Source organism: Telopea speciosissima, chromosome 10, assembly GCF_018873765.1.
Source record: "Telopea speciosissima isolate NSW1024214 ecotype Mountain lineage chromosome 10, Tspe_v1, whole genome shotgun sequence".
NCBI lineage: Eukaryota > Viridiplantae > Streptophyta > Magnoliopsida > Proteales > Proteaceae > Telopea > Telopea speciosissima.
In genome coordinates this window covers 47,977,569-48,003,416 of record NC_057925.1, presented here as the reverse complement: position 1 = coordinate 48,003,416, position 25,848 = coordinate 47,977,569, and the positions used below count along the sequence as shown (strand labels likewise).

Here is a 25,848-nt window from a genome sequence, read left to right as displayed (position 1 = left end):
TAGGCATTTCTGAAATGTCCAAAGATACTTTTTATCTTGGAACTAACTTGTTTCCTCTCATATAAAAAACTAAATGCTTGGCTCATTTTGTAAATAGATTTTATAATAGATTATCATCTTGAAAATCTAACTTTCTTTCCTATGCAAGACGTAGTGTTCTTATTAAATCTGTGCTTAGATTTTTACCTGCTTATCTCATGAATTGTTTCTATTTTCCTCATAATATTTTTAAGAAACTTGTTTCCATCTGGCATAATTTCTGGAATGGGGCACTGAGGGGCATAGGAAAACCTCTTTGATTTCTTGGAAGAAATTTTGTCGTCATTTGTCTGATGGTGGCCTGGGCTTCAGAAGGGCTAGAGTCCATAATGAGGCCCTCCTGTTGAAAATGGGTTGGAGACTTTTAAATAATAGCAATGCTTTGTGGGCAGGGGTTCTTAAAGCCCGTTATTTTCCCAACTCCTACATGTTTGATTCAAAAACCGCCTCAAAAAAGGGATCTTGGACTTGGAATAGCATTACTAAAATCATAGGTACCTTAAAGTCCTTTAGTTTTAGGAGAATCGACAATGGTCAAGATACCTACTTTTGGATTGACCCTTGGATTTCTTCCATCCCTGGTTTTACGATCTCTTTGGGTGCTTCCCAAAGATTGTTTCCTGAGAAAGTCTGTTTGTTTTTTTTAATAATGATTTCACTTGGGATTGTGACCGGCTAGGACAACTCATTCCTGGCCATGCTTCTACCATTTCCCTTATCCCCATTTTCGAATCTCCTGATTCTTGGTGGTGTACCCTTGCTAAGGATGGCCGGTTTCACACTAAATGAGCGGCTATTTTTCTCAACTATCTTTCCACAAATCGTGATTTTTCTTCTTTCACTTGGTGGAATTTCTTTTGAAAACTTAAATTGCATCAAAAGTTCAAAATGTTTTTCTAGCGTGTATTAAATGTAGGGATTTCAGTTAACGATATTGTTTCGAAATGGATTCAGGTCGATTCCACTTGTGATCTCTATGGCACTTATAATGAGACCCTCTGACATATCTTCTTCTCCTGTAACCGGGTTAAACATATCTGGGCAGCTGGGTCTGTGGGTCTGAGAACTAAGTTTCTTACCCACCCTTCTGTGGCACATTGCACTTCATATATGCATATCCACTCTCCTCACCCGAAGGCTTGACAACCCTCTCTCAGTTGGTTTTTTTTTAATGTTTTTATTATAACTTGTTATTTTATTTGAAAAACTAGAAACAATGTTTGTTTTAAGTCTCTTAAGCCTAATCTTTTCATGCTTACGAGAAAGGTAAATATTTGGTTGAAGGATCTTCATATTTCCCCAATCCGATTTCATCCCTATTTGTAAATGAATGTGATGAAGAGGATTTGCTTATTTCTTCCATGCCTCATTTTCCTACCTTAGAATTTCTTGTTTTATTATGCGCAAGGGTTGATTCTAGAGACATAAATTCTTCTAGATGGACCTTTGGCATTTTGATGATGGATGGCAAATTCATTTTGGTCAATACAAGTTTCATTAAGAACCATCATGATTTGGAACCAAAGTTGATTGGGATAATAATTGGGTAATTTTTTGCTGTCAAGAGAGGTGTAAAGTTGAAAGAAGTTTGGTGTCTTGGATTTCTTTCAACTCCATCCCAATCTCCTTGGTCTTACGAACTAATTTTTTTTTTTTGCAGATTTCGAATATGTTTAAGGATATCATCTTTCGAAATATTACCATTGATAGGATTTTAACCTGATTAAAAATCAACGCTAACCTAGTTGCTAAACAAAAACTTCCTTGAATGTATGAACAATGTATTAATTTACCTTAGTAATAATAATATCTTCTTTTCATCCAAAAAAACCAAAAAAAGTGTTCTTTTTTTTTAAATAATATGAATCCATAATAGGTAGGTAGGTGAAGTCAGACAGAGAGAGAGAGAGAGACAGAACACAGTACTTTCTTCCTTTTAATCTCAATCTTTCCATTCTCCGTTTATTTTCGGCCAGACGACTATGGAGGGGAAATAGAAAATTGTAGATCATTGTTTGATTTTGCCCTTTTTACTCTTTTAATTATCTCGAGCGATAGGGTGGAATCTGTCATTCGACTTTCGACACACTTGTTTTGAAATATTTATTCCGCAGCAAAAATACAAAAACTTCTGCTTGTTAGGGAAGATGACATCTCACCCACAGAATCATCTTATGGCTCTTCAAATTTTGCAGGGCATCGACATCGATGCTCCAAAATGAGCTCTACTGTCCATTTTCATATCTACAAACTCCGGAAAGAAAACCTAAAGCTCTCTTTTAGTTTCTGTGCAGTTCTATCAGTTTTTTGTTGCTTCTGATTATAAGTTAAGCTTGGAATCCATGGAGTTAGGAGTGGAATCTCCATTTATCAGTCGATCTAGATTCTTTTATGGCAGAAATTCGTTCTTCGTCGCCTGCAGTCGTCAACTAAAAATCTCTGCTAACACACCACCTGGGTTTATGTGCTATCGTAGTCTAAATAGGAGGAATTGTGCTGGTCCTTATATTTCCAGAAGTATACGGACGTCGAAATTCCAGGAAGCTAAGTCGATTAATGGCGAGTTCTCCTCGAAACCGGCGGTTATAGAAAGAGAGGCTGTGGTGGTTGGTAATTCTATTGTGGATAAGAAGCTAGATTTTTTGGAGGTTTTGTTCAAGGGTGGATCTATTTTTGGTGCAATGGTTTGTGGAATTTTTGTGCTTGGCTGCCAAAGGGTTCTTGCGATGGAAGGGGTTGTTAATGCGGGCTATAGTGTTTTTGGACAGAGCCAGCTGTTACTGAAGGGCGCTTGGCCCAAAGTGTTGCAGGTTCTATGGGTGTTCAAAGAGCAAGGTTTGATTTTGGCTGCGCTTTTGAGTCTTTCCGCATTTTTTTCCATGGCTGAGACTTCAATAACGACGTTATGGCCTTGGAAGGTATGCGAGTTTCATAGAAATTGGGGTTTCCTTTCTAATTTTCTTCTTGATAGTGTTCATAGAACTAATGAGCCGTGAGAAGTGCGAAGTACCTCATGCACACATGCACACACGCACACCAGCATAGGTAAGCATGCACCACAAACCACTGAAATAGCAAAAAACCCGAGAAGCCTTGTACTTGTCACTACCGGAATTCCGACAGAATACAAACTTCTGTATCTTGTAATTCTATAACCTAGTTCCTTTTACTGTTTTTATCACACCTTGCGATTTATGTTAGGAGAAACAGGGGTTCCTTTTTAACCATCAGATTGATTTAGGAAGAGGGGGGGATACGCCCATGTGGTACAGTGGGGCCGTGAGTTGATTTTGGCCCCAATCTAATGTTAGAATTGGGGTCCTTCCCAAATCAAAATCATTATCTCCCCGTTCAGTTGGCTAGTTTGCATTGCTGTCCGCTTTAATCAACTGCATTATCTTATTGGTAGCTAGTACTATCATGAATACACAAACAGCACAATCTGTCACACTGAATCTGGATAAAATTTATTGGGAAAACATTAGTGACTTCATATGACATATGCAACTCTGCTTAAACAAGCAACTGAGACCACGGTGAGTGGTCCTTTAATCAACGTGTCTATAGACTCCCTCTGTATGGCCAATTAGATCCTTCAGCAGTTCCATGCATTGTTGCCAAGGGTCTCATAGAATCTAGACGTTAGTTATTATTATTATTTTTTTTTGAAGGGGGGGGGGTGTGTGGTATTGGGGGTGCACAAGTAAAATGATTCAGGAGAATCAAATTTGGTCAACTCTCATCCTGTTAGGAGGTGGGACCTGGGCCAGGTTAATATTGTCTCTAGGCTTCGTTTTGGTTTTCTTCCAGGATTATTGTTTGGCTCGCACTCACGCTTTTACCTTATTCGTGCATATTCCTCGCCAATCTCCAAGAAGAAAAAGAAACTCTAGGGGACTAGTGAATAGTCAGTTTAGAGAGAACAGAGGTAGAAGAGTGGAAAGAGAATAGGACTGCTGGACCACAGGTAGAGAATAAAAGAGTGAAATGCATTGTGTTATACACAGTCTTTTAGATAGGTTGAGGAAATCTTTCTATAACAAGTGTCAGTCTCTTATGGTGGATAAAATGGCTGATATAATGGGGGAACTATAGGGATTGGTTCTCTTTCATTGTTTTTCAGTCTTCTGAGGCTGGTGCTGAGAGTCAAATCTTTGGTCCTTGTACCAACTATCTATAAATCAGAAGTAAACTGTGGAAATTCAATGAAGGAAGTTGAACTAGAAGAGCTTACTGGATGGTTACACATTGCACTTGTAATCACTTAAGCAGTTGTGAAGCTTTATGCCTCTTAGAAGTTCAACATCACATGTTTTGTGCGAGAATGCTTTGTTGGATGATTGATTTAGAATAGCTATATATGGTATGGAGATTTATTACTATTGTCGTTATTATTACTGTAAAGAGCTTCCGGTCGTGACCTGGATCCAACCGGAGTAGGCATATATAGGACTGCACAAACCCACCTAATGATAAAAAGGCTCTACTTGGCATGCCAGAGTAGCGCATTTAATACTTGCGTTTTAGGATGTCATATAGCACCAGATCCTTACCTTAACCTGCCTCAACTTATCTGATTGCCACTCTTAATCATTATATTCCTTCGCCCGGGGGGGGGGGTGGGTGGGTGTTGGATTCAAAGTTGGAAGAGTTGGCAAAAGATCTTGGACCATGTTCTGATAAGTAATTGCCCCCTGGACTTCTTGATGTTCATACATGTGATATTAAGTGGGGACAGATTTGGTAGTCATGTTTTTGCCCACTGTACTATCCCACCCAATCCCAGTGAAACTGCTTATATATTTCTAATAGTTTCATATGATATAATGAATTCAATTGTCAATGATATAATATACATTTAATAAAAACATATGACATTACACGGTGGTAATGGAACATGTACCTGTAGGAGTCTTTTCTAGCACCCGATTTTGACGTATAAATAGGGTCAATATTCTATCTATTTGTCAAATTTTAGGTTAAAAGGCCTTCTTTACCGTGTTTAGAATAGAACTTCAAAAAAGAAAAAAAGAGTTGAAAAATCAAGGTAAAGGGGACCTATTTTACTGCTGAAAATACAATGTGTAAAGTCCAATACATAGTGTGCCATTTATTTTTTGTTAGGCCATCAAATTTGATCTATATTTGCCCAATCCAAAGGGCTTCCTATCCTTCCCAATTGTTTAAATTGGCCAAATTTTCTTTCCATTTGTCTTGAATCAAGCATTCAAGCTACTCCTTTTGGTAGACCAAAAAACACGTCTTTAATGCTTAATTTCCATATATATAGCATAAGTATCCTTTGAACCTTCATGCTTTAGGTGGTACAAGCTTATACTACACAAATTTATTGATCTTTACAAGATAAATAAATTGGATTTTGTAGGCTCCACCAGAGAAATTTTCGATGACTCTTTAGGCAGCTCGAGAATACACAATGATAATGTTAATTGTGGCCGAGAATCCAATATTTGCTAGAAAAATGTTAATTAGTACAAGGTATTCGTATAGATTTGTATGATACTACAATTTATTACCAAAACCATACTTTAGGTGGTTAAATCCCATCCCCTCCCCCCAAATAAAAAAGGTACTATCAGGATTTGAAAAATCAGATCAGATCGGCTGATCTGGATTGGACCGATCCTGTATGGAAACGAGGGTTCATGGGTTGTTTAACTGATTCTGCCAGTACCGATCCGGATCCCAATTCCTGTTTTTAAACCCTGGGTACTCTAAAGATTGTTGAGTGTTTATCTATAACAGACAAACATTTTTAACCTCTACCTCATGGATTGAGGGATCGGGATCAGATTGGCTGTATCAGCCGAGGTAACTTGGGATTGAATGGGACTGATCGAAGTTGACTCACTGATCCCTCCTCAGAACTTGGCAGTAATAGGTATGTACCCCTTGAAATTTGACTCGGTCAATCCCAGGCTGAATTAACTCGGGATACGATCAGTATCGGTGGCGGCCAATCCACTTCCTATCTCTGAACCGTAAATCCTTGCCCTCGCTCCACCTATCTATGTCTTTAAAAGGACTGTTAGAGCAGATGGTATCATTTAGGCTGTTGGTCTTTCTGATTGAACAATTAATAGTTTTTCAGGGATATTCCCATTTCCAAGTCTGATTTTTAGGCCATGTAACCAGAAACATTAGTTTATTGACCACTGGGCTTGAACAGTCTGACGAGATATCAATTATTTTTTTCTCATCATTGGTGGATCTTCCCCTCACCTCCCCCCCTGCGTGGAAAGAAATTCCTGGCTCTATCCATCTAAGAATTAGATATAAGACAAATATTTAAAGGAAGAATGTAAAGACAGATTTGGTATAGGATCTATAGGTCGAAAAGTTAAATAATGAGACACATGAAGGTCTAAGAATACAGATGCTTTTCTTTGGTTTCTTCCCATTTGTGATTTGTGGAGCATATGATTTGAGATTAGGATTTCTTATAGATAGAGTCAGAATTTAATTTTAAAAAGTGGGACTTTCAAGGGTGTCTATAGTCTGATAATCATCATACTCACTTTTTCCTCCAAAGTTTGGTTACTCTTTCATAATCATTTATTCTGTAAACATCTTGTCATATCATAGATGTGATTAAGATTCTTGTCAAGTAATAATGATCCCAGAAATTGAGTCCCATTTATTTAAACAGTTATAGTGTTACTTGCAGCTTTGCTTGATTTGGTCTTGAGTTTGCATTATAGTTTTGGGAATTGACGAGCTCCTATAAAGGCATTTATCCACCTTCTCAAAAATCTGAGCTGGTATGCTGAAAAATTTCTTATGTTAAATGGGTGCTGTCATTGCATATGTGTGAAGTAAACCATGATAAATTTCTTTCTTTTGCTATTGTTCCTAATATGATCCAGCATATGGAGTTCTTGGGTCACATTGTTTATCTAAGATCTGCATACATTTCTTTATCAGGTGCGTGAATTGGCTGAAAAGGAGCCTGAGAATGGTGTCTTCAGAATGCTTCGAAGTGATGTGACGCGGTTCCTGACTACTATTTTAATAGGCACCACGTACTATTTTTTTCCTCTCATAATTTGTGTTTAAATATTTTCTTGTATTGGATTTCTTTTGTTGCTTCATTTCAACCTCGAAAATACTTTGTTATATATTTGTTTTGTGATTTATCTACACAGTGTGGTCAACATTGGAGCAACTGCACTAGTCACAGAGGCTGCAACAGCAATATTTGGTGAAGCGGGTATCAGTGCTGCAACCGGAGTTATGACTGTATGTCACAGCTTCTTCCACCAATTGAATCTCAAAATTTTCAATATCAAGTTCCCGCAATGTGGAACATGCTTTTGGTGCTTGATTGGGGATTCAGGGTTTAACTTAGTTTGACAGTATTTGTTAATTTTCATATTTTTACTTGTGAAACCATTTGATTAGGAATCCAGGGCTTACTTCTGTGAGTGATAGAAAATGTTGCTATAATCCTTCTGCGTGAAGTTCTGTCCCCATAGTCAGACATCCTTTCTGTTTTGCGATATCTTTCTAATGATAAATGTTAGAAATTAATGTTTCTTCAACCGTACCTTTCCATTCTAAGGAAAGTAGAACCTGAATTTATCACCTAAATTATTATTATTTTTTTTTGATAATAAAGTATATATTAAAACAACTGAAAAAACTACAGTCCTATCTCAGTTCTGTTCCTAAAATAGCATTCATTTGAAGGAGGTAGAGTTAGACAGTATAAGCCTATGCTAGAAGAGTTCAGGTCTCGGTCCATAAGTTCACAATAAACACCTAAGGAAGTCCACGATATGGGGAGAGAAAAAGGAGAATTAAGCAAGTCATATAAACTCCTGTTCGTAGTCCAGATGCTCTTTAACTTAATAGATTCTTGCCCCGCCGTCTGCCATCCATGGAAGAGTCCAACCAGATCCGCTTCAGTACTATCAGAAGTTTGTAAGCAACCTGCATCTGTTAGCATATGATGTCCATCTATCAAAAGGTAAAAAGCCCACTGAGCTAGTTTAAGTGCGGGTTAAAAAATTCCAGCGATCAGTAAACCAGGTAATTGGGAGTTAATGTTAGCAGGTAACAAATTGTAGAGAGGAAGGTGTGTGCACTCATTGTTATGGTCTGATTTTGACTTTTGGCAAGGGGGATGAATATTTAAGTCATTCAACCATCTAATGACATTCTTAATGACCGATATGGGATCGGCCTTATCAGCACATAACGCAACCTTGTTTCTTACAACCCAAATAAAATAAAAAGTGATAATAAAAACTGAAAAAAACCAAATGCAAGATTGTTTATCCGAGGCAAAGTGGCCACGGAGAGAGACACAAAGGTCCAATAAAGAGGGTGCAGAGAAGTGCTTAGTCCTTAATCCAAGAGGGCTAGCAGCCCAAATATGCTTAACCCAATCACATGAAAGGAAGAGGTGCCAGATCGATTCATCGTATGAACCACAGAAAACACATGTAGGCTCGACTGAAATCCATTTCGAGAGAAAAGCCCGTGTAGGAATTCCTGCATGTAAAACACGCCAAAAGAAAATTTTAAATCTAGGATGAATAGCAAGTTTCCAAAAGAATTTCCACCAACGGACTAGCAGAGGCCTAGATGGGCTTGTGGTATTTAGAAGATGCTTGGCCACTAGTTGTGTGGAGAAAATCCCTTTTTGGTTTAGAGTACACCTCCACACATCCTCATTGTGAGAAATAGGGAGCTGTTCAATGAGAGAGAGAGTTTCATTATCAAAGCAAGAAATTAGCTTACTTCTATCCCAATTACCATGGTGAATCAGATCATGGACTAAATGGAACTCATTAGAAAGCATGGAGTTGGGGGGTAAGAACTTACCATTCGTGGAAGGTATCCATGGATCATACCTGCATGAAGTAGTCTTACCATTTCCAATCTGTCGAGACACCAAACCTTTCAGGATTGGTAGTGTATGTGCAATGCTGTTCCAAGTCCAGGACCCCTTTCGTGCCAAGGTTTTTGGGTGAAATATTGGTAATTTTGGAAAATACTTGGCTCGTAGGATCTTGGACCATGGCGAAGATATGTCGGTGATGAGTCTCCATCCCAATTTGATGATAAGGGCCTGATTGTGATGTTCAGCTTTTCGTAGACCAAGGCCCCCATCAGAGGTGGGGTGACAAAGTTTATCCCATTTAATTAGATGACATGCCTTCTTATTCTGGGTGGAATTGGTCCAGAAATTTAAAGAAATGGAGTCCAGAGATCTGCAAATCTTAAGTGGGAAAAGGAAATAGGACATGAGATATGAGGGTACAATAGCAAGAACCGATTGAATTAATATTTTTCGGCCTGCAAAAGACAGGTGGCTGGCTTTCCAAACGGCTAATTTGGTTTTAACCCTAGTGACAACATGTCTTAAGTCTCTGGTCTTTGCTCTAGAAGGGAAAAGCATGGTTCCCAGGTAAGAGGATGTTGGAGGCATCACCCGAAGGTTTAAGAGGTGGCAAAGCTCAGTCTTAGTGGGTGTATCAACATTTTTGCTGAAATGAACCTCACTCTTTTGGAAGTTAATTTCCTGACCCGTTAGGTCAGAGAAGAGATCCAGGATTGCCTTAATAGTGAGGAAGTCCTCCTTAGTTGCTCTACAGAAGATCAGAGTATCGTCGGCAAAGAGAAGATGGCTAATTTCGGGGGCATTACTTGCCACTTTGACACCATGAAACAGGTTAAGCTCCCGGTAAGTGGTGCGGAGACGAGATAGAACTTCCATTGTGAAGAGGAATAGGTAAGGGCTAAGGGGGCATCCCTGTCTAAGGCCACGGTGAGGTTTGATATACCCAAAAGATCCCCCATCAAGTTTGAAGGAAAACGAAGTAGAAGAGATAAGAGAATGCACAATGAAGGTCTGCGCAGAGCCGAAACCAAGAAACATGGCCAACTGATTCAGCAGAGACCATTCAACCCTGTCATAAGCCTTAGACATGTCAATTTTTATAGCAGCATAGCCGGTTTTTCCTTTGACATGATTCAGATAGAAAAAGATTTCATGAGCCATAATGATATTGTCAGAAATTTGGCGGCCAGGTATGAAGGCCGATTGGTAAGGGGAGATGAAATGGGACAGTAATGGCCGTAGGCGATTAGCAATAATTTTATAGGACACATTGCACAAACTGATTGGCCTAAAATAAGCCGGGAGTGAGGCATTTTCTTTTTTGGGTATCATGCAGAAGAGGATATGATTACAACCAGGAGGGAGGGATTGAGAGGAGAAAAAAGTGTAAACAAAGTGGTATATATCAGTTTTAATGGTATCCCAAAATTTATGGTAGAAACATGCCTGAAAACCATCAGGGCTAGGAGCTTTATAAGCACCAATAGAAAATATTGCCTTTCTAATTTCAGAGGGGGGGGGATGTCAGGGAGGATGCAGAGGATGGGGTGAGCACTTGGGGGAAGAGGCACTCAATGAAAGAGGCATCCAGGGGATCCGTGGTTTGAAAAAGCCCCTCAAGATGGTCAGAAAACAACTTGGCCATAGCAGTGGGCTCATCAATCCTTTCCCCAAGCTCGTTGTGTAAGAAAGGGATTCTCCTCTTATGGATATTTGTTCTGGCCACAGAAAGATAGAATCTCGTGTTTCTATCCCCATCATTAATAAATGCATGTCTGGATTTTTGGGACCAGAATTTTTCTTCAGCTTCAGCAATCCACTGTATTTTGGACTTAAGAGCAAGATAATTGGCTTCAGTATTGGGGGTTGGAGTCAGAGTCTCAATATGACCAGCCTGGGAGAAATCTTGGTCTTTCAGGGTTTGTATTCTGCCAAAAACAGTTTTATTCCAATGGGCCAAAATTTTTCCAAAAGAGAGGAGTTGGCAATGAAGATTGGTTTTGGTTAAGGTGTTCCATTTGTGTGTGCAAAAAGAGAGAAAAGCTGGGTGGTGGATCCAGGCTTCCTGGTAATGAAATAGCTTGGGGTGCGAGGGCTTTGGTCTAGTTGTTTGCAACATGATAGGGTTATGGTCCAAGGCTAGAGCTGGTAGTTTTAAAAGGGAGGAGTAAGGGAAAGCAGTGATCCAGGCAGGAGAAGCCAGGCAGCGATCAAGGCATTCCTTGATCAGATGGGGTGGTTTTTGTTTATTAGTCCAAGTAAAGTGAGAGCCTCCAGGAGAGATGTCTTCAAGAGAGTGGTCCTCCAAGAGTTGAAGGAGATGTGTTCCAGGTGGATGGGGGACAAAGGGTGGACCCCCCAATTTATCAGAGGCAGATAAAACTTCATTAAGGTCACCAATAATAACATAAGGATATTGAATAGTTGAGAGAAAGTCATTGAGGGTATTCCAAAGTTCAAGCTGAAGGGAAGGTTTGGGGGGGGGGGGCATAAACGGTCACCACAGTTACAGTAAGGTCCAAATGTATATTCCAGTTAAAAGCACAGAAATGAGTCGTAACCAAAAGTAAAGAAAAATTGACAGAAGCATTTCCAAACAGCCAGAAACCCCCTTTTAAACCCCTAGATCCACAGCTATTAACAAAACAAATAGTAGTAAAATGCCGTGACAGGAAGCTAAATTTAACCTTAGACTCACTAGAACATTTAGTTTCACATAAAAAAACAATGTCTGGTTTGAGTTTTTTCAAGTGTTGAGTGAGACATTGTTTGGTAAAGGAATTATTCAAACCTCTAACATTCCAGGCAAAAATAGACATGGTATTCAAGGAAGGAGGACACCAAAAATAAAAAAAGGAATCAAGACAGAAAGAAAGAGAAAACCTGCGAGGAATCAAGCACCTGCGTCTAGCCTTACGATCAAACAAAAACCAACAGACAGCAAAGGAGAGAAGCAAGACAAAATAAACACAGAAGAAATCAAAGAATTGGACAAACTGTGCAAAGAAGGGTTTAGAACTTACCTGGCCGGGATTCGTTGCATCAGGCTCAGTGACGAAAAAATTACAGTGCAGGGGTTCTGAAGAAGCAGGCATCTGGGCTGACTCAGAAACAGAAGGAGAGAGCTCGTTTAACCATTCCTTGAGGAGAGAAATAAGGGCTCGCGGATCAGTAGACGAGAGCAAAGTCTGTGACAGGGAGGACTTGAGGGCGGCAAACTCAGAAGCAACTGGGCTAGTCCAATGCGGCTGCTCCAACTTCCGTTTCTTACTGACAGGGAGAGGACCAGCAGGGGCAACAAAAGAACTGGAATGCATCTGACTTGTGGTGAACAGCTGGGTAGAAGTTCCAAAACCTTGCAGGGACACCCTAGAGAATGTGGCCGATTGGGTGTTGAAATCCAAGAAAGATGGCGCAGGAGCAGAGAACTGATGTGGAGGCAGAAGCGATGCCGGTGGGATCCATTGGAATTCTTCAGCAACAGACAATAAAGAGGGTAACGGAGGGCAAACCGGCTCGGTGAGGGGAGGTAACACCGCAGACTCGAACATAGCAGGACTTCCACCATCATCAGGCAGGGGTTTAGAGGAACAGGCAGGAACTGTAGCAGAGGTGGCCCTAGGCACAGGGTCAGGAGGATGAGAAGCACTAGTCGAAATGTCCATGTCGGAGGATGCAAGAGAGGCCGTAGCCGAAGAGTTAGGCAGACGGATCAAACCAGGCGACTGATTCACCAGAAATGGAGTCGTGATGGCGTCATTGAAATAGCCAAGAGGTGGGAGGGGATGGCCTTGATTTCCTCGGACATAAGGGCAATGGGACAGGTCATGGTAGATACGACCACAGCAATAGCAAAGAAAAGTGAGCTCGTACTTAATCCTGATCGGGTGCTGGGAACCACCAATATCAAAAATAGAGGAAGAAACAACAACCGGTTTCCGCTTATCAATCTCGATCTTGACCCTGGCTGAGGATGGAGGTAGTCCAAGTTTGACATTGTTAAACAAAAACTCCAACGGTTTGCCCACATCCCTCGGTGAACGCTTAAGAGAAGCAGCATTGAGGCAGCTAGGGGGAATATCAAACACATGAATCCAGATGGGAACAGGATCCCGCTCAAACACATAGTAAGGGTCGTCCACAGAATGCTTGACCAAATGTAAGAGACACTGTTCATACCACCAGGGGGCATGGTCTATCAAAGCATGACACTGCGACGGGAAGCAACATTCCACCGAAAAATTTCCTTTATCAAAGCATTTGATGGAAAGGGCACCAAATGGTTCCCACAGATCCCCCAAGAATTTGCAAAAGGTATCCTTGGGGGGTTTAGGGAAGCCGATCACATACCCATGAAAACAGCGCTCAGAGAGTTCATGGCGAGACAGATTCCTGGACAGAGATGCCTTAGAACGAGATACCCAGGTGGAGTAGGATGCGGATCGCTCATCAGCAAATCGAAAATCCCTGCGCTCAGAACGGCGGAACGAAGCAGAGTGCCTTGCACTAGAGCCCCGGGAAGACATAGTCTCAGACCACCGAAAGGGAAAGAAGAAGAGGGAAAAAAACACAAGTGAGGGAAAAAAGAAAAAGGGGAAAAAAGGGGGGGGGAGAAAGATGCACTAGAAGCCCGAGAAAACAGGTAAGAAGAGGATCAGAAAAACGTCACCAAAATCAGTGACGAAGAAGGAGAAAAAACGCTCACCACAGTAGAGCAGCAGGGGTAGTACGTCGCAAGAACAGTGGCGAGAAGAGGGGAAGATAGGGAAGGAAATGGTAGAGTGAAAGCAAAATGGGAAAGAGAGAGCCACACCGCACAGAAGAGCGAACCCAAAAGCTGTCACCGAGACCTGATAGCATTGAACCCCGTCAGGGTAAGGAGGAAAAAGGGAAGGGAGGGAACAGGAAACGAAGAGTTGCCTCGAGATACGGAAACACCAGAGACACCTGGCTTATCTAATGGTAAGAAGAGGGGTGGAAAGGAAGGGGTTGGTGGATGGGGTGGCACACATGGGGGTCAAATGAAACAGTCCCTTACGCCTTGCTGTAGTTGTTTAGTCTCTTTATTTTATGTGTCTTTTTGGTGAAAATGTTTGATTCCCATTGAAAGTGGATGAACAAAGAACTATCACCTAATTATTATGTACCCCTTTTCTGCTATTAAAGTTGAACTATTTGGAACTGGCAATCTTGGTTGTTGATGTGGAATCTTGTCCTTTGAGTCCATGGAAATGGAATTACCCTATTATTTAATCTTTGGGTTTTTTTGGCATGAAGGTTGGGAATCGTTCATGTTGTGGGGCTCCGTATAAGATTTACCCGGATTGTTGTCAAGTCATCACTTAGATGACAAGGAAACCCTTGACGCCCAAGGTGACTAGTGCCGGTGCAAGTTTGGCTTGGGAAAAAAACAAAAAACAAAAAACAAACCCATCCAAGGCCTGTCTTATCTTTTTCAGGCTTCGGTTGGGATAGTAATGCTTTTCTCATATAAGATAAGCATTTTTTGACCATTTTTTTACATAAGCTCAAGTCAAATGTTGCTATGGGTTGGTTCATTGTGTATCATATTTTCTTTCTGTTCTATATTAAAATTAAATCTCTTTCCAGCCTGTAGGCCGAGGTTGAGAAATCTCAAGCAAAGGCTGGGCTGGGCTAGGGTTGAGTAAGGTTCAAGAACTCGGTTTTGGTACAGGTTTCGCCCAGCCAAAAAACCAGTTGGGCCGAGATCTTGGCGAGTTGGTGTAATTTTTTTTTGTTAACTCGAAGGCTGGTTTCAGTGGGTTTTAGACCTAGTTTGGGCCTGAAACTTCTCAGCTTATTTTAGGCCATTTTAACACAATTGCACTATCAGATTTTGCAAAAACAAAGTCCAAATAGGAGTTCTCTTCGGACCCTAGGTTGGCAGGCGACGACGTACTAATAGGCCCTATTCTACACGTAATTTAATAATTCAAAACAATCAAATCATACAATTAATATAAAACAACTTAGATAAACATTACAAATGTAAAAGTGTACGATACATCAATCTTAACAAATTACATATATCTCTATCATAAACCACCGTAAAAAATCCTAAAAAGTCAGGTCAAATGCACACTTCTCTGTCGAGTTTTGGAGTGATCTCGATTGTCTCGGTCGAGATATGTACATTATGAAGGTAAGTTTGGTCCAAATCTTGGTCGAACCAAAATCTCGACCAAGTTGGGGTAATATTTCATTTCGCCTCAAGTCTCGTCTCGCTTTTTTCAAAAAGAGAGATATCACCGAGATCTCGGCAAGTTCTTGAACTATGGGGTTGAGGCATTGGAGCTGGCCCTACCCTACCCAAATTAATATACGTATTAGGTATACTATATACATGTACTGATGTACCATATATATTGTCTAGAATTTAGATATTAATATTATATTGTATAAATATGGGATTAGGGGGAAGGGAGAGAGGAGAAAGAAGAAGAAGAAGAAGACACACCTAGAATTGGCATGAAATGTGGGTGAATATGCCGTTCACATTGTGCAACTTGGCGTCTCCTAGGCGTCAACTTTGCTGGGCATTGCCTTGGCATTATGTGACATCATGACAGCTATGTTTACACTCCTTCACCTTTCTTGATCTTTGTTAATGCAAATTTTTTATTCCCCTGCCTTCTGGTGGTTAGCATTTAAAAAATAGTATCTTATTAATATCCAGATGTTTGCAGACAGGAGAGATTTCCATAAAAGAAACAGAAAACATAATATGGTGATCTATACAAAATCTACTATCAATCTCTTACAAGATAGAGTTAAAATTGATCCAAATTTGCCTCTTCCCAGCCCCCTGAACTCTTTTAGGGCCAAGATCCAGTCCAACAAATGGTACTAACTGAAGCAGAAATCTTCTGAAGAGACTTCTCCTGTTTTTAGAGTAGCCTGTAGTTGCATTTTTGCCATATTCCCCATAGTTTAGCAGGTGGGATCAGCTTCCTAAGTGATCTTGCTCCGCCCCTAGGCCTTGAGAGGGATTAAAGGGCATGATTTGGATATGTTTGTTTTGGTTTTAGGGAATTTCAGTATACACTAAAAGGAGTGCTAATAAGGCATCCCAATACTTCAGAAATCTCTTTTCCTCCTCTTGAGCCATTTCACCATTATAGATGAGAATGAGAAGGGAGGAGGGTTCCATGAGACATCCAGTCCATCAAATCCACAACAGAAAAAAAGTCTCTCTTAACATGAAAAGCATCTTCAATTCATTTTTAAGGAAGATGACTGAAAGTTATTTTTCTTGATTAGTTTTTTTCTTAACCTCAAAATATTGAAACTTAATCATGTGTCTATTCTTTAATTAAAAAAAAAAAAACCTTTTGCCTCAAACGAGGTCATAGTTTGATTCATTGACAGAATCTACTAAACTAAAATAATTTCTGAATTATTTCAGGTTGCTGTTTTGCTCCTCACAGAAATCACTCCAAAAAGTATTGCAGTTCACCATGCCACAGAGGTTGCTAGGTTTGTGGTAAGATTCAAAATCGGAACCCCCTTTTGAAATTGAAATAAAGTACATTTAATGGTCATTATTGTGCTCTTTCTTTAGTTTAGAACTTATTTTGTTTTCTAAATGTCATTTTTTCTGTTGGCTTTATCACACAAATATATGAGGATTGTACAATTTATTTGACAAGTGTTGTCTACAATTCCTCTAGGTCAGACCAGTGGCATGGCTTTCCTTGATATTGTATCCTGTGGGAAGAGTTGTCACTTTTCTATCAATGGGAATGCTTAAAATGCTCGGGTTGAAAGGGAGAAGGTGTGTTTTGTGCTTCCTTCTTTATGTTGTCATGATTGTCTAGTAATACAATTTTTTTTTTTTTTTTTTTTAATAAAAAAAAAAGTAATAATGAATATATAGGGTTGGTATTACTTCTTACTTATGGCGAATAGCTGTTCATAATTTTATTTCATTTCATTGAGGAAACATTGGTGGAAAACAGAGAAGAATTTGAAAGGCAGAGAATGAACTGTTGATGCGAAATACTAGCTTTCTGTGCTGTTTTGCTTTACTACCTTGTGTTTCTGGGCTACTTCATAAGACGATCTTGTGAGATAGAGAGGAAATTTACGTTTGCAAAATGAGGTGCAGAATATAATTAATAATTTCAATAGTATAATGCACAATATTATGGCCCTTCCCAGACCCCGTAGTGGCGGGAGCCTCGTGCAATGGGTATGCCTTTTTAATGCACAATATTTTTCTTTGTTGAGGTTAATGCCAGCTTTGCTACTTATTGTCAATGATTTTCTTCTCCAATTCACGAGATGAATAGCAAGAAATAACAGGCAACAAGTATTTGAATCACCACGTAGAACTTAGAGAATTCATTGTGGTACTGGAGTCCTTCAGCTATTTCATGGAATTGAGTAACAGCCTTTAACCGATATCAACGATTAGGGAGGTACCGTACGTTGCCATTACCATAAAGCTTGTTCCTCAACTTTAACCCATTTGCATTAAGATTTTAAGTTTTGATTAAACTCAAAATTTCAGGTTCCATTTTTTTTTCCCCAGAAAGTTTTGAATTTTGTCCAATTTGTCTAGGTTATACACAAATTTAATGCTCTTAACACATTCATTCTGGTCCATTTCCCCTTATCAATTGAGTTCACTACATCATTCACTTTGATGTTCAAACAAGATCACTTTTCAGGATTATTCTGATGACTGATAGCATGTAGAGTCTCCAGAGGACCAATCTCTTACTTGAAACTCAATCTAGAGCATCCTGATATTGTCGGAGACCTTAGAGATCTTTAGCCCTAAGGAAGAACCAACTTTAGGCTCAATTAGAAGTCCAGAATCTACAATAATGGACTTTTAGAGAAAGAAAATTTGGCCCTCATCACCGATTGAAATGCAGCTGATCCTCAAAGCACTTGAACGATGCCCTTTTAATAGGTTGAGAATGATCCTTTGGCACTCCCCCTCCCCGGTTTCTGAAAGGATGCCAAACGACATATTGATGAGGTAGAGAGTTGCATTGCATGATTTTTGCACCACATTATATCAAGTAGGCCAATCCAGGGCATTAGTGAGAAGAGAACAGCATGTATGGTCACATGTCAAATTCGGGGTTTTACTTCAATTGTATGGACACCATATATTGCAACTTTTCTATTGTATTTTCAAGTCCAAAATCTTCTGAAGGTCTATGTTTTTAACCATTTTTGTCTACTATATTCTGACAGTCTAGTGGAGTTTGTTTGGACTTTGGATTCATACTTGTCACATGAGAAGCAGAGGCTGGGGTGTACCTATCTGTGAAATTTGGCTCCATGGCTACCACCAGACCTGTCATGTGGAAGATATATTGCCTGAGTTGAGAGCAAAGCAATACTAACAGTTTTGCTTTCATGTCACACAAAGCAAAAGCCACAATTTATATAATTATGGTTATATTAGAAAAAAGAAAAAGAAAGGAGTACAAGTGTAACTCAACAAGGAGCAATCAGAATAAGAGAACATCAACAAGAGGAAGTTCTGCTAAAAAGCAAATCTTAACCACCTCCATTTTAGCTAGTTTATCTGCAAAATAATGGCCGTCATGGAATTCCACTGGAACAAAGTGTTCATGGAAGCAGGCAAGCATCTGTATGCTGTAACTTGGGCCTGCCTTATGAGATCGGAGAATCTTCAGGGATCCATATGTGCTAATGTGCCTGATTTTTTCATTTTCATTTTTTTTTTTTTTGGGGGGGGGGGGGGGAGACTAAGCATGTGCCTGATGTATTCATCCAATTACACTAGCAGGATCATAAGTAGGAATAAAATAACTCTTGAAGAATCTCCCATTCATGGCCTTGAAGCATGAATAATGAGCCATCATTCTCTTTAATCTTTCCATCTCCTGATGGACTGGTTTCCCATATGAGCAACCACTGAAGATGACGTTCAGGTAGCACAGAAAGAGTAGGAGGGGCTTTAAGGGCCACAAAAGTGGATAATATTCCATCAGTCGTCTATTTGAACACCTCCCTTAAAAAAAGAACCATTTTATAAGCCTCATGGGCCAGTCTTACAGTGATCTGTCTAGAACATCTCAGGGTGGTTTGTAGTGAAAGAGCCTTGTGTTTTTTCTGCCCATATGGTCCAGTGTAGTAATTAGTTGCTCCACTCTGGATATCTTTCAGCACCACATCAGTGGCTTTGGGAATTGCTCAATCTTTCACCATCTTTCTTAGACATGAGGTAGTAGACCCCAACCTGTTTGCCTTTTGTCTCCACTTGTAGATCTGTGAGATCTTTTTGTGAGTGTTCCTATCACCTTAGATTTGAGACGAATTGGAATCTGCCAAAGAATTCTGTGGAAATGGACCTGTTCCCTACAGAGTACTGTGAATAAAATTTGGAGAAAAAAACATTCATTTCATGAGAATGCTCCTGTTATCCTGATGGCCCCTAGAAATGAACAGATTGCCGGGACATCTAGATAATAACATTTTGAAGCTCTGTATCAGTGTATCTTCAGAACCACACCCAAAGTCCAAGTCTTAGAATATACCAGTAACACTCACATTGGATCAGTCTCCATGACCCCCCTTGTGTCTTTTCTTCGCCAACAAGATCTTCCTTCATGGCCTCAAGGTCTGCTGGAATGGAGAGAATAATGTTGTATCAGAGACTATCTGTCAGTCCCGGCTGGGTTGTGCTCAATTCGTATCCTGTTGCATTGTGCTCCTACTTTTGGCATGTCTGTTTTGTATTCCTCAAGTATTTGAAACAATGGTGTCATTGTTGAGGATGGTTCTAAACAGTCATTTACGGGCCTTTATTTCTTTAATAGGTATTGTAACTTATTTTGCTTGTGCTATTTCCTCACACACTTGGATTCTATTAATGCAGTGAACCATATGTCACTGAAGATGAGTTGAAGTTGATGTTGCGAGGGGCAGAGTTGAGTGGAGCAATAGAGGAGGAAGAACAGGTAACGGGGTACACTTGTTTGCATGAGATTGTGGTCTTATGCTTGTGCTTATTCTTGGTTCAATGTTTGTTATAGAGCAATTTAGGAACTGACAGAAAATAGAAATAGAAATAGAAATAGAAGAAGGTGTTTTAGGGTTGTGTTATATTGCCTAATCAAAATGAATTGGAATAGTGGATGTCCACAACATGGAGGGGCTGGCGGAGAGTTTTCAATTCAAGGAGGGCTTGTTACTCTCCAAATTTCTGTCAGTTAACCATTTGGAGTTAGCTGTAAAAACAAGTCAGTTTGGGAGCATATGATCGAAAATATGGATAACCGGTCAGCTTCACGGAAAGGCAAAACAATTTGTCAAAAGGTAGCGGGTCATTGCTTATAAAGTCTTGTTAGGACAGCATCCCAGACTATTTTTTGTCATCATTTACTTGCCTGTTTCTGTTGCTAATGGTAGGGAGAAAATTTAACGGAACTTTGTATGGAACATTGGAGAGGTTATGAACAAATTCAACCTGGTGTAATGGGATGGAGTTTGTGACCTAAAATGAGTTGGGGGTTTCTGGTAGCTTTGGAGGTTTAAAACAGTCCGGAAGATAGCCTCTGTAACAGATTGCTATCAGAATGCATGGCAGGAACAATATTTGGGATAGAGGTACTGGCCTTCAGACTATTGGTGTAGGGATTTGAAAGAGTATTATGAAGCTGCTGGGTACTTATCTGGGAAAATATCAGAAAGAAACATGTTGGTTGAGGTATTAAGGTCAGGGAAGAACTTTATTTTATCTACCAACAAGAGACGTTTCTATTCATTACTTGTGTCAGGATATAAAGTGGGGAAGGGCGTTTATAAATTCTGAAACAAAACAAAGAAAGGCAAGTGTAACCCTATACATTCACCACTTTCCCCATAAATTGGAAGTCCAATTTTCTTTTAGTTTATGGCTGGTTTCTGAAGAGTCCTTGCCAATATGGGGTACATCCATCAAATTCCTCTGAGGAAAGCTTATAATTTGAGAATGTTGTACCAGCACTGGGCAAAGATTTCCTTCACATGTATTTGCCATTAAGTATGAGCTTTCGAAATGATCTGTATCTCATTTTCCTTCTGTGTAGTATTGCTGCCAAAATAATTTATTTATTGAATGCTCCTTTATGGTGTTTTTGGTGATAAAATACTAATATTTTGGGGATTCTCTTGCAGGACATGATTGAAAATGTGTTAGAGATAAAAGATACACATGTCAGGGAAGTAATGACACCTCTGGTAGATGTTGTTGCAATCGATGCCAGTGCATCACTTATTGATTTCCATAACTTGTGGGTGACTCATCAATATTCGAGGTAAGTTAGAATTATCTGGTGGTGTGTGTGATTAATATGAATTCACTTATTATTATGTGCTAATATTTATTTGTACATATTCCTAGAGTGCCTGTTTTTGAGCAGCGTGTTGACAATATAGTGGGTATTGCATATGCAATGGATCTACTGGATCATGTCCAAAAGGTTAGCTAGTTTTTCACACATAGAAATCAGAATTATTGGAAGGTTATTGAGTTTAAAAGGCATTCTCATTGCTTGTGGAATTGTAATATGTTTGCTTTAAAGGGTGAGCTACTAGAAAGTTCTTTTGTGGGAGGTATTGCACACAAGCCTGCATATTTTGTGCCAGGTAATCATAATTCTTGTATACACTTTGTAGTTATCTCTTGTTCTATTGTCTTGGTGATTCTGAATATATTTTGCTTGGATGCTTTTAGTTTTTAGGCCAGCATTGCTAGGCATAGTATTCCTTTTCTTGGTTGAATAACTGGCTTCATTTTAAAGAATATGAAGTAAGAATAATGCAATTGGTCTGCTAGCTAGAAATACAACAAAAGCCAAAAGAAGAAGAAGAATCCTCTCTATGCAGTTACAAAAGTACCAAAATATATAGAAGCCAAGATGTTCCTCACTAGATGCCATCTGAATTACTTAATGCCTTGTGTGCATTGGCTATTGTTTTAGAACTTTATTATGTCTCATATTATGCTTTTATTAAACAATTGTTTTTTAATGGTTTTCAGATTCAATGTCAGTATGGAATCTTCTTAGAGAGTTTCGCATCAGGAAGGTCCACATGGCTGTTGTTCTTAATGAATATGGTGGAACTGTGGGAGTATGTTCATGTCATTGTTGTTTGTTCCAACATCGATGCTTTAGATTTTGGGGCTATCCATGCAGCTCATATTTGATTTGAAAATATTAAATGTTGAATGTGTATTACATTGTTGCAATTACTAACTGTCAATATTGGTGGGAGTATTGTAAATGCACATGGAAATTAATGGATATCCAGAAAACTGATAGATTAAGTAGATGACTAAAAGTAACGTATATGTAGCAATTTACCAAAAAAAAAAAGGGACAAGTATATGCAGTTGATTTTAATTTTTCTATGGTCATGATATATATGGTTATTTGTGATGAATGGAATTTATCATGATTTGCCTCATTATCAAACTTGGGTGGGTCCATATGATAGGAGACCAAATACCCATCCCACTGTTCAAGTTTTTGCCAAAAATAAGTAGCGCAAAATGCCTTAAAAGTGAGTTCAAAGTGAAATAATTATAAAAAATGCCAGTACAGATGAACTGGCATTCCTGTCGTTTTATATAACTTATATCACTTTTGTACCGCCTCTCTACTTGTTTTATGCTGAAATTTGATGGGCTAATCATATTTATTTATTTTTTCCCATTTGAGAAACGCAATTGAAAAGAGATGGTGTTGAAAAGAAAGAAACCAAAAGTTCCTTTAGAAGCAAAAGTGTCAAAAGTATCAATTTTATTGGTGTTGATAACTATTTTCATGAATGATGTAATTCAATACATTAGTATCTGCATAAGAGTGTTAAACACTGTGGTTAGATTTAATTTTGTAACTGGTTAAGTGTGACTCCCCATTTGTAGCGTGGTGATAAATGGAAATGATGTCTTGGTTGACAGCTTGTATGGCCACCTCATTTTTCCGCCGGGGGTGGGGGCATTAACTGTAAGCTGTACTAGAGTGCATGAAAATTTAAGAGACTACGAGTCCCCAAAAAAGAAAATGGAAACACTGCCATTGAAGCAGTCCACAATATTTTTTATTTATAAAAGGTTAATTATATTCATTACCAGGAAAAAAAAACTATGCATGATGAAAAGAGATGATTAAGGGCCTATGGGTTCCCAAAAAGAAAACGAAAAATCTCTTCCTTACCCAGTTGTTGGGTATGGTCATGGTTATAAACTCACCACTCTGGATATACATCTGTCTTTGAGGGCAACAATGTAGGGGCTAATAGCTTTTCATCACTTGTCAGCAAGAAGACCAGATTGCAGTACACATCAGAAGTAAGGGACCCAATACCTAAAGTAACCACTTTGAGACAAATTTCATATTCATCTAGTCTCTTTCTGAATCCCCACTAAACTGCGGCCAGGGTATGATGGCTGACCTGTGATGGTACCTGGACCTCCATTCTACTTGAAGCACCACAGTGAGAGAGATAGACATGGTGTGATGTGTTTGATCCTCTAAATGTGACACTTTCTTTTCCTTTCTATTTTTCATTTTTTCCTCAATGGGGTATATCACTCGTTGAACATGCTTGCAACTTAGATAGACATGTCCGACTTGCTGTATGTATTATACTAGTTATTTTCAAAGTCATCCTATGCTTAGGTTCACATTTGGTTCCTACTGAATTCACAGATTTCGCGAAGTGAAGACTTTTATTTGTTCAAAATATGATCTAATTGATTGTTGATTTCATGGATGTATGAATTTCATACTGTTCATTTGAGAATACTTTTTGCATCTCTATGTATATTATTGCAAACTTATTTGCAGGGGGTGTCACATTTCATCAGCCGAGAGCCTGAGACTCACACATTTGTCTTTGCTTTTGTGGTTGGAGCAGGTAGTAACTCTGGAAGATGTTGTTGAAGAAATTGTTGGTGAAATCTTTGATGAGAATGATTCGAAGGTAAATCCTGAAGTAACCTTTATCTGCTTTTGTGCAGCAGCTGAATGATTCAGTTTACCTTTGCTAAATTGTCCTCTTGGTGGGATCCTTACCAAACCCTTGAGGTATGTGTGTGAGTGTTTGTACTTTCCCATCAAAACTCCTTGATAACTATACATACTATAATTTTCAAGAAGCAAACTAACACTCTCTATCATCTTGATCATGACATGAGATAAACCTAAAACGTAGGTTGTAAAAGAGTGAAACCATTAGAAATTAATCATGGTAGAATGTAATGATAGAAAAATTTTAATTTGCTGGACTGATAAAATTTATTAGGCAAATATGCAAGTCCAGGTGGCAGGTAGTCTATAAGTGGTCAGCAATTGAGTTGGCTATAAACAAGACATTCTGTGCACAAATCCAAGTATTCTGTAAAACTGAGTTCAGACTTGAAGAAGGGGGGAGAAGGGGGAACTAATGCTGGCCTGGTTTAAACTTTAAATTTAGGTTTGATTTTGGCTTTAGTTTTTGGTTCTTATTGTTGTAATGAGCTGAAATATAATTCCAAAAGTGGAGTTTTAAGGGGTGTACGAAAATTCTTATTTTATTAGTGGGTCACATTATATTATCCTAAGTTATTAGCCTTTGAAATAGTTTAGGAAAGTTAGAGTTAGTTGTCTAGTTAGGAAAGTCTTAGTAGTTGAGTCAATCTAGAATATTTTATTTCAGTTTCTATAAATAAGGAATGTAATCAACACCCCACCCCCCAATTTGGATTTGATTGGAATGGATTAGTTTGTTATTGCCTTGTGTGGCTTTCTCTCTCCTCCCTCACGGTAATAGTCTCTCATCTTCTTCTTCCTACTTGCTATATCTTCTCTCTTTCGTACTCGTTATTCTCTTTCCTTCTCTCCCAAGTTCTCTTTCCTTTTGTGCTGTTATTGATTTTTTTTTGTGGATAAATTTCACGGACACCTCCTCTAAGTATGCAAAATGTCACAGACATGCCAAACTTGGGCAAAATATCACAGACACCCCTTACTTTATGATTTTATTTCAACTTAGTCCACTCCATTAGGTCTCTGCAGTTAAGTCTCTGTTAATTCTTTTATAATGACGAAGTTACCCTTACCACAGGGTGAACCCAAAGTTAAAATTGGTCGAACTCTCTTTCTCTTTCGCGATCGAACTCTCTGAACCCTAGTTGGATCTCAGCGGCGCCTTCATCTTCTCCGACGAAGTTACTGGTAATGGCCAGCAACACAGCCTTGAACATCTGAACTAGTTCTGAAGAAGCTTCTCCGTTGGTCGTCTCTCCCTTCAGGAATGTCAGGAGGAAGCTATATAGAAAGAAGCATTCTTCTTCCGCAAGCCCATCAGGTGAGGGTGGTTGTTTCCTCTGCTTTATGCCGCCCCTCACGTTGGATTCGATGGTTAATCCTCAGACAAGAAACCCTAAGAGTCCTGATTTCTCTTACGGTGCTTTGAAAGTTCAAATAGAGAACAACGATTTTTTCTCAAGGGAATGCAATGTCCACATGGATATTTCGTAAACGCTTTCGTTCCTTTTCTTTGTTTCTGGGAAGAGAAATAAAGGTATAAGGAGCTTCTAATTATTCCATTTGGTTTACAACATCTGGTAGTTGTTAAGCTTTTAAGTCGCCTCAGCCTTTCATGATTTGTTCAAATAGGTTTTGTATTGGAAATTCGATGTCCTCTGTTTGAGGTCCGGGCCTCCAGTGTGAGAATCAAGAGAAGGAATTTCTATTGCTTGAAGTAAAAAGACCTGTGAGATAAGAGGACAAAGCTATTTGCCTTTATTATTGGAAGGTCAAAGACAAATAGTTGAACATCCTGTAGAATCAAATCGAATGGTGGGTTTCTACAATTCTAAACAACAGGAAAAACACTTATATTCTCTGTTGTAATGCAGAACTAGTGTCCGACAATTGAATCATCCATTTTTGCAGTTTTTT

The 25,848-nt window shown here is 39.1% G+C and overlaps 1 protein-coding gene across 1 annotated transcript in view; it reads left to right on the top strand.

Annotated features, from left to right (window-relative positions):
• Window positions 1–2,178: 2,178 nt before the first annotated feature.
• The window catches only part of LOC122641963 (putative DUF21 domain-containing protein At3g13070, chloroplastic), a 32,516-nt gene continuing 8,846 nt past the window's right edge, over window positions 2,179–25,848 (top strand). Inside the window, exons 1-11 of the mRNA XM_043835319.1 lie at window positions 2,179–2,957; window positions 6,985–7,082; window positions 7,206–7,299; window positions 16,335–16,412; window positions 16,600–16,703; window positions 19,794–19,875; window positions 21,074–21,213; window positions 21,300–21,378; window positions 21,481–21,544; window positions 21,939–22,030; window positions 23,822–23,887. Coding sequence (XP_043691254.1) covers window positions 2,382–2,957; window positions 6,985–7,082; window positions 7,206–7,299; window positions 16,335–16,412; window positions 16,600–16,703; window positions 19,794–19,875; window positions 21,074–21,213; window positions 21,300–21,378; window positions 21,481–21,544; window positions 21,939–22,030; window positions 23,822–23,887 — 1,473 coding nt within the window. The 5' untranslated portion in view covers window positions 2,179–2,381. The remainder of the gene's footprint in view (window positions 2,958–6,984; window positions 7,083–7,205; window positions 7,300–16,334; window positions 16,413–16,599; window positions 16,704–19,793; window positions 19,876–21,073; window positions 21,214–21,299; window positions 21,379–21,480; window positions 21,545–21,938; window positions 22,031–23,821; window positions 23,888–25,848) is intronic.